General features: G+C 50.3%; 2 protein-coding genes across 4 annotated transcripts; both read right to left on the bottom strand.

The window, feature by feature from the left end:
• Window positions 1–1,251: 1,251 nt before the first annotated feature.
• Window positions 1,252–7,347, bottom strand: LOC107263199. Of its 3 annotated transcripts, XM_015730133.2 has the most exons (4): window positions 6,794–7,347; window positions 6,504–6,691; window positions 5,727–6,071; window positions 1,252–1,806 (listed from the first exon to the last, which is right to left on the bottom strand). In XM_015730133.2, exons 1-4 carry the CDS (start codon window positions 7,051–7,053, stop codon window positions 1,727–1,729), a joined length of 873 nt encoding a protein of 290 aa, XP_015585619.1. In that variant the 5' UTR covers window positions 7,054–7,347; the 3' UTR covers window positions 1,252–1,726. The 3 variants fall into 3 exon arrangements, with proteins under 3 accessions (XP_015585619.1, XP_015585618.1, XP_015585617.1); XM_015730131.2 differs by lacking the exon at window positions 1,252–1,806 and having other exon boundaries at window positions 4,947–6,071; XM_015730132.2 differs by lacking the exons at window positions 5,727–6,071; window positions 6,504–6,691; window positions 6,794–7,347 and adding an exon at window positions 2,166–2,969 and having other exon boundaries at window positions 1,252–2,016.
• A 2,045-nt stretch (window positions 7,348–9,392) lies between these two features.
• On the bottom strand, window positions 9,393–10,945 carry LOC107263014. The gene is made up of 3 exons (XM_015729797.2): window positions 10,372–10,945; window positions 10,197–10,299; window positions 9,393–10,127 (listed from the first exon to the last, which is right to left on the bottom strand). Exons 1-3 carry the CDS (start codon window positions 10,756–10,758, stop codon window positions 9,751–9,753), a joined length of 867 nt encoding a protein of 288 aa, XP_015585283.1. The 5' UTR covers window positions 10,759–10,945; the 3' UTR covers window positions 9,393–9,750.
• Window positions 10,946–11,294: the final 349 nt, after the last annotated feature.

Raw genomic sequence — 11,294 nt, 5'->3', positions numbered from 1 at the left:
AAGGTTCATCGTCGTCTCCCTGAGTACCCAACACCCTCCCGAGCGGGAGGTAGTCGGTAACAAGAAGCAAGGACCAACCGAATGACTAAGATATGTCCTGTGAGAGACAATTAGGAGAAGACAGTTGCGCGACTTGAGGATCGAGGCACTCAAAGATACAGCCTGATCTAAGATATTGTCCTTGGCAACGAAGTCACCGAGTTAGCGACGCGTTGAATCATTCCCATAGAGACTTTCGATCGTTTTTGGTGTCGCGTTCGCGTTTACATTTGAATTTACGGGGCGCTGCTAATAGTTCGAGTACACTACTGTGGCCGAACAGGAAAGAACACTTTCGAACGCGCGCTGTTGCGGTGAGAGTGAACTTGCGGAAGATCGAGGTCAGGTCAAGGCCCTCGTGGAACGCAACCACTCTGGATACCTTTGGATACCATCTCGTTAGCCCCTCAAATTCTTTCGGCAATTTCGTCTGCATAGTGCTCTGTGCGTCATTGCCTATGCATTGCCCTGACTTACGTTGATTATTAAGTGACAACTGAGAGAAGCTGAGAATAGTGAGGGAGGCAGAGAGAGAGAGAGAGAGAGAGAGAGAGAGTCTCTCTCAATATCTCATCAGCATTCAAAATTCAAAGTAGGACTCGTGCTCGCCAGCAGGCAACCGCCAAGAGGCAACCGACAACCGGCACATGTGCTCGAAGGAGCGCACCGTGCGAGTGCGGATCGACAGCTTTTTCTTCATCAAGGTAGAGAGTGTTATAGGCACACCTTGAAAAGAACGCTTGGTAAGGATGCTGACTGGTTGACTGGTTGACTGGTTGACTGGCTGACTGGCTGACTGGCTGACCGGCTGACTGGCTGACTGCCGCCCGGCTCAATGACCTGGTTTACTTCCACTGCAGTATCTCGGTGTGCGCGCGTCTCTCTTCACGGAGAGGCACCGTGCGTAAGATGCGTGTGGTGCCTCTGTAATGCGTGTGACCCACCAACTCTTCGAGTATCTAGGTAAGAGCGCAGAGTACGTAGTAAGACAGTCTTACGGAAGGATTCAAGATAGGACTTAGATATGTCGATAACTAAGGTGGCAGCGCTTGTTCGCCTCGCGTTGGTATTCCGTATCATGATTGGTACGGCATCGCAATTAAACAAACCAGTAGGACGCTGACCAAATCAATAAACTACGTTTAAATTTGTATAGCTTATGCTTGCGAGTCTCGCGCGGAACACTGCCAATTAAATTGAAGGTTCTATTTCAAATTTCATTAATTTATTCAGTACCTATACACGTAGCATGTGCATGCTACAAAATTATATCTAAGATTATACAGTGTATTAATCGGTATATGGAATAAATAAATACTGAAGATCATTGAGCTTTACGAAATGAGTCGAACTTCGCTGTTTCGATTCAAATCGAATACTATTGAAGGGACAATGGAGGCAACGAGGTGCAGTGATGTAGGACTAGGAAACGAAGGTAAAGAGATAGATGCGGACAGAGAGGAGAGGAGAGGAGAGAATGAGAATTGGACAGAGGGAGAGGAAGCGTGGAAAGACCAGACGCCAGTCTGGGATGAGAGGGTTCGGATTGACGAAAGACTAGGTTGCGAATGCGGCGAGAAGGTTAAGGAAGTCGCGATAGCCAGACGCAATGGGCAGCCTTATTGCTGATTGATAATTGGCGACGTTGACAATTGCGATTCCACTGGCTGCGAAGTTAGGCTACGTTCTAAAGAGAGGAAGGTTTATAGGCGGAATAAGCCAGCTCGTGGCTGGATCTCGCCCAGCCGCTGGATCCATGCCCACCGGCTACTTGGACAACTTCGTGGCCACCGCCATCTCCGCCGCCGGAGACGAGTTTCTTTAAGCCAATTATGGATGCCAGGACGAGGGCCAGTTTGCTAACGATCAGCGCTTTACCGGCGAGGAGTGCAAGAGCACCAAGAGCCAAGGGCACGAGGGTTCCGCCGATGAGCAACGGTATGGCCAGCAGACCACCCATCTTTTTCTTTTTGCGACCTGCAAACGGAACATGAACAAGATTAAACCCATCGAGCCCATGAAACCCATGAAACTCATTATCATTGTATTCGGTACGGTAATAGCCATCTTCATGGCGATCGCGTTCGTGAATATCCCTGATATCAAGTATCGAGTTATCTCCTTACCTTCCTCCGTGAGACTGCGCTGGAGCTCCTCGACATTCGGCAGCTTCAACTTGAGCGTGTGACTCTCGAAAAAGCCAATGATCCTCTCGAGAATCATCGAGTTGAGAGCGTTTTCCTTATCTTCGAGGGCTCTAGGGAGACTGGACTCTATCTGTTTTTCGGTGATTGCCTCGTCGAGATTCTCCACGTTTCCTCTGGCACTGCTCTTGTCCTTCTCCTTGTCCTTGTCCCTCAGGAGGGTGACCCCCTCGGCAATATTGAGCTGCAGGCTCCGCGACGCCCGGTCCATTGCGCTGAGAAGCTTCACCTTCAGGCAGGAACTCAGTTCCGAGGAAGAACACTCCTTGTAGAGCTGATAGGCAGAACGGAGCTCGCCGAGGAGGCCGCTGCTCGTCGACCTGCCCAACTCATCCTCGACGATCTTCTTGCTATCTGAGCTGCCCGTCGAATCGGCCGACCGCGCGAACACCAGGGCGACCAAGAGAGCAAGGCCAACCCCACGCAAAGAGATCCCCGACATCTTCGGCTTTGGCTTTGTAAAAGCTGCGTAACGCGGCTCCAGCTGCTACTTGACACCAGTTGCCGAATTCAATTGCGAAGGTGCAACTAGCTTACGGGGCGTCACGCGTCCTGTGCAACAACGATATCGAAGGTGTTACGGGATGCGAGGATGCGAGTGCGAGATGCGTTTCTGAGCGCACTAGAAAGACTGTATGTAACGGAAGCCCTGCCCTAGCTCTATATATCTGGTCAGGTGTACTCCGTACCTGGGGATATTCTCCCCTCCATCTGGACAATTTCATACCAGCATCACGAGCAGTTTGTGTTTCAACAACAACAATCACTGAAGCAAAGCAAACTCGAGAGCTGGAGAGACCGACGGACAAACCAATTTAAGAGCGGACCAATCGAGGGAATGGAGACCGAGAGAACGAGAGAACGAGAGAACGAGACGAGGCGAGATCAGAGCAGACAAGGAGAGCAGTGCACGATTAACGACGCGCGAGACGCAAGGAGAAACGCCCCAACCCGCATGTCGACCAGCAAAAATACGAGCAGCCAAATTTCATGTTTTATCCTCTATTAATATCGTTTATCAGCATTCGAAATTAGTTGACGTCGTTTGCCTTGTCAGCCCAAGTGTACATGTAGAATAAAGATATTAATCTACTGATTTAAAAAATGATATTGGGATGAGTTGAAAAGTAAAGATCAAAATGAGAGTGGTCACAAGAAGATGATTTTAACGAGAGTTAAAATGTTTCATTGAAAAGGGACACAAAAGCAAAACTACAGTTCACGGACGCGTCCGCACTGTTCGGCAATTGAATTAACTCTAACTTATTTTCCAATAGAAAGTCGTACACACGATTCCACACATCACTTTTACAACCATCCATACTTCCATTCTTCCCCTTTTTGAAGGACTTTATCGTCGTCGTCAAGTCCTCGTTCGAGCGACTCTTCTATGTATAGTACTTCAATTTACGGCCTCAAATACGCTCGCTTCAACACTCGCTCTACGCACACGCAGCATTTACTCAAGCGTTCCAAAGAGAAAGACTTTTGTCTCGATTCTACGTACATATTTTCACTGGATCAACCTAGGATGCTGCACATCTTGCACATCTTGCACATCTTGTACGCTATCCTCTTTCTCTCTTCTGCGTGTAGATGCGCGCTAAGCAATGTCTGGTAGAGCATCGTAAGCGCAATACGCATCGAGAGATTTACTTGTCGCTCGAGCACGTGGCAAGGGGCTGGATACCCGGCAGCCACGATGACGACGTAACTGGGTCAAACCAAGTGAAAACCGAAGGCGCATGTACGTATGTAGGTAGATAGGTAGGTAGGTTAGATTGGCATGTAGGTGGATAGATGCCGGTAAACCTTCATACATGCAGTAGATGATATGGATGTTACAGTATTAAAACCATATACTTTTTAATCAGCTGCAGATAACGAGAGCTTGCGAGAGACGACTACGCGCAGTTAACAAATTCTCCGACGCCGTGACAGCAGGTATGCAGGACTCGAAAATGAAAAAAAAAGATATGAGGACTCCGAGCAGGACGCGTTTCTCATGTCCCTGGTGAAACTTCTTCCCGACGTGGATCGTCCTTCCCACGTTTATATTGAAACGTAGTACGCAGCTGCGATGGATCATGAACATTTTAAAGCATGCCACGTGGATTGCGCCGATACCCCAAGTGTTGCGGATGCGCTTGTTTCTCCATTTCCTGATGCGACTACGATCGCCACGTCAGGCGGCTAGTATGTCTCGCATGGTTCTGTCCAAATGTTCAGAATCTGCACTCCGGATTCGGGAGTCTCTAGGTTGCGTAACGGTAAACGATGATATCTATCTTCAACAGGTGGACCAACATTTCTCAGTTGTAACGGCATGAAAAAATTATACGTATGGAGTATTTTTCCCACACTCCTTCTTCTTCTTCTTCTTCTTCTCTCGCCACATTTTTCGTCTCGCCTTTCGCCGTTATTCCGCTCTCTACGGCAGAGACTAAACGTAGCGCATAGAAAATTGTTTGGACCGCTTATTTTCAATTAAAGATTTAACGAAAAGAGGACACAGCTACGCAAAGTCAAGAGTGAAAGATTCGCGGCTGCACGTTCACGCAGCCGAATGAATCTCGTCGCCGTATTCGTATTTATGAATTTGAACGTCACGCTCCGTTCAATTGCGAATGAGATCTTCGTGCTGTCCAGCTAAGAGAAACCGAGGATCCTGAAATATTCTTCAAAGAGTAAAGAGTAGACACGTTCTCTTTGGGATGTGGCGCGTGCGCCCTTCGTTTCTCTTTATTAAAAAGAAAATAACATATAAATATTAACAGTTAGAGAACGTAGGAAATAAATAATAGGGTCCCTAAAAGTATGGAGTATTGCGCGGCACTGGTGGTCCGTCCCAACACGGATTCTTCGGCTAGGAAAAGGATGAGGATCCTCAAACTAAAGATGGGTTGGCGGTCGACGTTCAGCGGCTGGCGCAGTCGACAGATGCAACTCGAAATTGACTTTGTTGCGCCGCCTGTTCTTTCGTTTTAAAATGTTGATCTATCAATTTCTCTGCGGCTGGCACAGGCGTCGCTGTCCCCGGCGCAACTGTTATCGGTATCATCGCGACTACACCTCGCGTGACAGGAGTCTATCGTGCCGTGGTAGAAACAATGAAGAGAAACGATAACTCGAAAGACGCGAGTAAAACTCTAGACTACGAATAGAGATTTGATAAAGCTTTGTAGAGGAAAAGGGTAATCAGCTGTCAGGCGTCAGATGTCAATAGCGTCGGGCGTCGTACGTCGAGCGGGGACGTTGGGCGTCAAGGATCATGGGTCACGAGTCACGAGTCAGAGTCACGAGTCACGAGTCATAAGTCACAAGTCAAAAAATGGCTAAGTGGAATGTAATAAGGGCCTAAAAGTTAAATGAGGAAACAGGAAGAAAAATATTAATGGTTGTCAGAAGAGGATGGCGAAGGTTGATAGGCACGATAGGCGATATCGTGGGCGTCCTGGGGAAGACTTCGAGCCCAGCCGTGACCGCTTCCTCCAGCCGCACCAGCTCCGGAAGAATATCCCACTCCGTAATCGGAGCCGATACCTCCTGAACCGCCAGCGAATCCACCGTGACCGATGCCTTCGTCATGACTTACGACGTGACTGCTACTGTGATGCGGATGGGACACCACCTCGTAGGTCACGTGTTTCTGTTGGGATCCAAGAAGTTTCTTCAGTCCAATTATCGCGGAAATGAGGAGGGCTATCTTGCCGATCAGAAGGGCCTTGCCGGCGATGAACGCAATGGCGCCCAAGGCCAGAGGCAGAAGGGCTGCTGCCTTCAGTGCAACGGCTAGTAGAATTGGTCCCAAAATCTTGGCTGCCTTCTCTATGGAAAAAAAAAAAAGAACAAAACGATGTTATTGCTGTGCGAGAGCAGAAGAGAGGTCTCGAAGTTGAATGGAGGCTAAGGTCGAGCAGCAGATGGGCGAGGATGGCGTTAATGTTGACGGCAGTGGCGGCGGCGGCTGAGCAAGGAGACGAGGCGGCGGAAAGGTAGATACTCGTTCAACAGGATAGAAAGTATGTCAAAAATCCCGCGTGTGTCGAGTGTATCTCCCTCCTCTCGTCGGCGGATACAAAGGGGAAGCGGAACCAGTTCCTCAGTGGGTCAACGTCTTCTACGTGTGAGAGAGAACCTACCTCACGATACCAAAGCACTTGCTCCTCCTCTTTCTTCTTCTCCACATGTCTCTCCTTACCACTCCTTACCAGCCCACGTCCCGCGCTCCTTAGGATCGTCGCCGATGCTGGTACTTACTCTTTTTGCCACGTCCTTCGACGACGCTGTCGGTCAGGTCCTCGAGACTGCGTCCAGTAGACTCGATCGCACCGAGAATGTCGGTGCCCTTAAGGTCCACTTTGATGGTGTGAGTCCTTAGAAATCTGCCGACTCGATCGAAGATGAGAGCGTCGACGTCGGTAGTCGGATCGGTAGCGTCGAGGGACCTGGAACAAGAGAAAAGTCACTGGTGTGTCATCGAGAGACTCGAGAGATTCGAGCGGCGGCCTCCTCCTAAACTGGCGATTCGCCGATTCGGGCTATCTTACCTGGGAGCACCCTCCTCCGTCTTCGAGGATGTCCTGACTACGGTGATGCCCTCGCTCAACGCAATGTCTTCCTTGTCGGCGAGCATCTTGTCGACGAATGCAAAGAGCTTGTACTTGATGCATCCAATGGACTCCTTCTTAAGGCAGTCCGAGTAGATGCTGGCCATCAGGTCGTTCTCACTAGCGGTCTTTCCGGCGGCGGGCAACGCCACCGAGGTGGCGATCGCCCACAGGCAGATCGGCAAGAGGAACTTGTACATTCTGACTCCTGGAGGAACTTGTCTCGCAACGTCTTCCTCGGGGAAGAAGGATGAGAAGGGTTGCGCCGCCGGGAGAACGGATGGCCTCGGAAGGAGGCGAAGCACGCGAGATTCGCACTAGTGCGACACACTCGATCGACAGGAACCTCGTGTCCTTCGGTGACGATCCTCAAAGTGACCAGAGTTGTATTTCTGGACGCTATCTGGACGCGTGACGTACTCGCCGTGTGCTCGATGCGTGCGTGCGACACGAGATTCGAGCTGACTTGCGTGGTGTGCTGTGTTGCATCTAAAAGACGTTGCTTTGCTTTTATACCGAGCTCGGGGGTTCGGGTTTGGCTTCGGGTTCGGGTTCGGGTTCGGGTTGGGATACGTCGAGTTCGCTCTAGCCTCGTTGCCCCTCTACGCTCGACCAGCGACTGTTTCGCCCCACCTTTGGTATTTTGGCAAGATAAAAAAAACTGAGCATCGCGCATCGCGTGGAAAAAAAACTGATGCCATGCCGCGCGCAACTCTTGGTCGCCATCAGGCAACGTAGACCTACTTTAGCCTACCTCTGTTCCCCACACGAGGGTTCGCACGGCCACTCTCTCCACCTGTCCCTCTCTTGCTCGTGCTCTCCCACTACCCCTTTCTACCTCCTTTCCGTTAGTTCTTCCTCCCTTGGATTCTGCCCTCCGGCTAACTCCGCGAGTTCTCTCGGTCGCGTCTTCTCCGTGCCGAGATCGTATATAAGTCGTTCAATTATCCTTGTCCTTTAGTAAAAGATTAGTGTCCTTCGGGACTTTGGGTACTTAGAGGGATTCGGCTCATGCGTGCTTCCGGTCGGTTGATTATCCAATTCGGTTTGACTCGAGCGACGCGACGAGGTTGCACGTTGCTCCAAGTCTATGAGCAAGAAGGATCTTCCTCAAAATTGGCGCGGCTATCGAAAACTCGAAAATTGCCAAATCCTTTTTTGTCTACGGTGCAAACTAATGACGCCAAAACGCAGCGCACGCGGTAGCTCGTATCATTGGCCGCTGGTGTCATCTCTCTACGCACATTTCGAAATTCATCGAGCAGTGATGGACGATCCTACGGCACTACGGGAACTCGAGCCACTTACCTATTTTAAAGTAGGTCGCGAGAGAACATCACGCGCACGCTCTCGACTACAATCCAACGTCTTAAGGGGATACATCATGAGAACCAAGAGAATCAAGAGAATCACGAGAATCACGAGAGCAGCTGACATTATGAAAATGACGAAAGATTACTCAGCCCTTTGTGAAGGTATAGCTTTCGCACAGCCACGCGTAGTTGCGTCATAATCGTGCGCAAGGTATCTCGCGTTATGCACGGATTCTATGTACAGTTGTACACACATCCATATATGCTTATGGCCAGCACGTTAATGACAGCGATAAGCGGCGAGCAGCGATCTACGTACGTTACGGTACGACGAAGCTGCGACGAAGGGAACCGAGAAGAAGACGCGTATGGCAAATTCAAAATACTCGAGAAAGTTCTCTCTCTCGGTTCTCTCTCTCTCTCTCTCTCTCTCCCCTCTGGTTCTTTCGACCAGGGAAAAGGAAGAGAGATGCGAGGGAAACTTCCGGAGCGCTCGCTGGGAAAGTCGTGGAAGGGATTCGATCGAAAGTCTACGAGGTCGACACAACCGGATTCCGGGCGATGCGCTACAGTCCAGGCGACATGCAGGCGAATCGTCGTGCTATTGGTAGAGGCGCGCATTGGCTTGGCGCAAACCATTCGACGCTGTCGAGGCGTCGATCGGCTGCAGGAGCTCGGATGCCGAAGTCGAAAGTCAGCCAAGTCAAAAATGAGAAAAATGAAGATACAAGGTGAAATAGCAAAGAACCTGACGCCAACCACAATGCCGCGTCTGTTACGCTCGCCGCAAATGAAAGTCTGCTCTTCCTTTCAAAGTAATTTCATGTTTTTTCTTGAGCTGTTCTTCGTTCCCATCTTTTTTTCACGAGTCCCGTTTCTCGCCGAGTTATACATTAGATATTATATATCTATATATCTATATCTATATATATTACTACACCATCCAAAGAGGTCCTCGTAACGCTAGGCGTAACGCTTCGTTTTTCTTTCATTCGAAAAAAAAACAGACTCCGCTCCACGTCCTGCGAGCGTCATTCGGGAACAGGAAACACGGATCATTCGGAATGCCTTTAGAGGAAGCACGAGGAGTTGGTTGGTCGGTCTTGACAGCCGGAACAGCCGGAATCGCAGCAGCATCGGAAGGAGACTCTCCTGTGCGTGTCGAAACGGTGAACAAACGAGAGGACAAGTAAATTGCACGTGCGAATAAGTAAATGTGTGCGCAGTTCTCATTTTAGGACGCTAAAGTAGACTTTATTCCAAGGTCAACATAAATCGATCTGGGAGAATTTTGCGACTAGTGTAGTAGCGGGTGTACTCGCATTCGATGGGAACCGCTCCACGTGATATCTTGTACGCGTCGGGTAAATAAGAAATAACGATGCAGATATAAATATGAATAAATATTTCATTGGTCGCTCTCGTTCACCAGGTCAGCCATAAGTCGCATGCGCAGTGCGTTCGAAGTGGCTGTCCGAGTGACTCGATCAGTCAGAGGAGAATGCAGAAGAGTGCAAGCGCGGCCGATCGACGATCATGGTTGCTGCCAAACCATGGCGTTGGGCTGGACTTTGAAAATTCAGATTAGTGCTGATATCCCGAGTATGCTTGGCTCTGGCCCGAGTAAGATCCGTGAGAGTCCACGTCCCACGCGGGAGATCCGGAACTTGCCCAGCCTCCGGAACTGGACCCACCTACGTTCCAGCCACCGCCGCCGCCGCCGCCTCCGGATGACCATCCTCCGCTATACGGAGTGACGTCGTGACCACTTCCGCCTGAGCTCCAGAGCGATTTAAGGCCTAAGAAGGCGGAAATAGCGATTGACACCAAAGAGGCGAGGATGGCTTTCTTCGCGAGAAGAGCAATGCCGAAGTAGGCCAGAGTTGCCAGTGCTCCAATCTTGACCTTGGCGGCGAGGAGCAGTGGCAGGATCGACTTCAGGATTTTCTTCTTCCCACGACCTGCAATCGTTAACGTGTCCACAATCGAATCCTTCCCAATCCTTCCAGGTCCGTCCTTCTCTGACTTACCTTCAACGACCTCGTCGGCAGCCTGACGCACCTCCTGGGGAATGGAGTCGGCAAGGGCTCGTGCCGACTCGCCAAGGGAATCGATTGCCGGTCCAAAGTTGATCTGTAATAAATAAGAAAATTAGCGGTCGACTCTCAAGGAGAGACTAAAGTTCCGAATCAACGTTCAGTTTACCCGAAGACTGCGTCCCACGAGGAAGTCGCTGGCCTTCTCGCCGACAAAATTTTCAAGAGCACTTTGACGATCCGCAACGCTCGACGCGGCCTCAATATCTTGATCGTATAGTACTTCCTTGGCAGACTTGGCGGAGCGAGAGCTGTCAGTGTCGATGGCCGACCTGACGAGAGTAACACCTCGCGCGATCTCCAGGCTTTCCTTGCCAAAGAACTCCTTGGCCATTCGGTAGAGGCTCCTCTGGACACAGGAGATGCTATCCTGAGCTAGGCAACTGTCGATGCTCTGCCTCGAGCTCAAGGTCGAGGCCGAGGCCGAGGCCGAGGCCGAGGCCAAGGCCACTGCCAGTGCCGCCACTAGCAGCGAAACGATCTGTAGCACCTTCATTCTCCCGAGCGAGTATCTCTGTCTGCTGGCTTCACGCGCACGCGACACCGAGAGAAAATGGAAAACCGAAGATTAAGCGAGAGTGAGAGGAAGCGAAAGAGCGAGAATTTACGAGAGAGGAAGCTCCTGAACTCGCTCTTTGAAAGCTTGCCTTCGGATCGTAGTGAAATTTCGTATGGTCCATCGGACAGGCTCTTTAGCTTATATTCGGCGAGCCCCCTCCCGTCTCCTATCTCCCCACTTTTTTTTACTATTTGCCGTGCGCGTCACGGCCGTTTAAACGCATGTCCGAAAGTATTCACCAATCGCGGAGATCGCGAAGCCTCGCGACACCGCCTATCGATACGCCAACTCGCATCGTCATATCTCTTTCCCTCGCTTCCTCTATACCATCCTCCATTCTTCCGGTTCAGCCGTGCGACTTCGGCATCTCCGAACTTTCTCGGGGATATCCTAGACCCGACCGCCTAGAGGAAGTTGTGACGCTCACGTGTCAGTGGTTAAAAAAAAAAAAAAAAAAAAAAAAAAAAAAAAAA

Source organism: Cephus cinctus, unplaced genomic scaffold, assembly GCF_000341935.2.
Source record: "Cephus cinctus unplaced genomic scaffold, Ccin1 Ccin1_scaffold0132, whole genome shotgun sequence".
Taxonomy (NCBI): Eukaryota; Metazoa; Arthropoda; class Insecta; order Hymenoptera; family Cephidae; genus Cephus; species Cephus cinctus.
The sequence above is the reverse complement of the archived record's forward strand: the minus strand, read 5'-3'. Positions and strand labels throughout refer to the sequence as shown.

What these genes read in the sequence shown, in the direction of transcription:
- LOC107263014 (XM_015729797.2), bottom strand. Translation starts at nt 10,758, where the DNA reads ATGAAGGTGCTACAGATCGTTTCGCTGCTAGTGGCGGCACTGGCAGTG. An exon ending in TCGTGGGACGCAGTCTTCGG is followed by an intron (nt 10,300 to 10,371) that starts GTAAACTGAACG and finishes TATTTATTACAG; the next exon opens with ATCAACTTTGGACCGGCAAT. An exon ending in TGCCGACGAGGTCGTTGAAG is followed by an intron (nt 10,128 to 10,196) that starts GTAAGTCAGAGA and finishes TAACGATTGCAG; the next exon opens with GTCGTGGGAAGAAGAAAATC.
- LOC107263199 (XM_015730131.2), bottom strand. Translation starts at nt 7,053, where the DNA reads ATGTACAAGTTCCTCTTGCCGATCTGCCTGTGGGCGATCGCCACCTCG. An exon ending in ACGGAGGAGGGTGCTCCCAG is followed by an intron (nt 6,692 to 6,793) that starts GTAAGATAGCCC and finishes CTCTTGTTCCAG; the next exon opens with GTCCCTCGACGCTACCGATC. An exon ending in CGAAGGACGTGGCAAAAAGA is followed by an intron (nt 6,072 to 6,503) that starts GTAAGTACCAGC and finishes TTTTTTCCATAG; the next exon opens with AGAAGGCAGCCAAGATTTTG.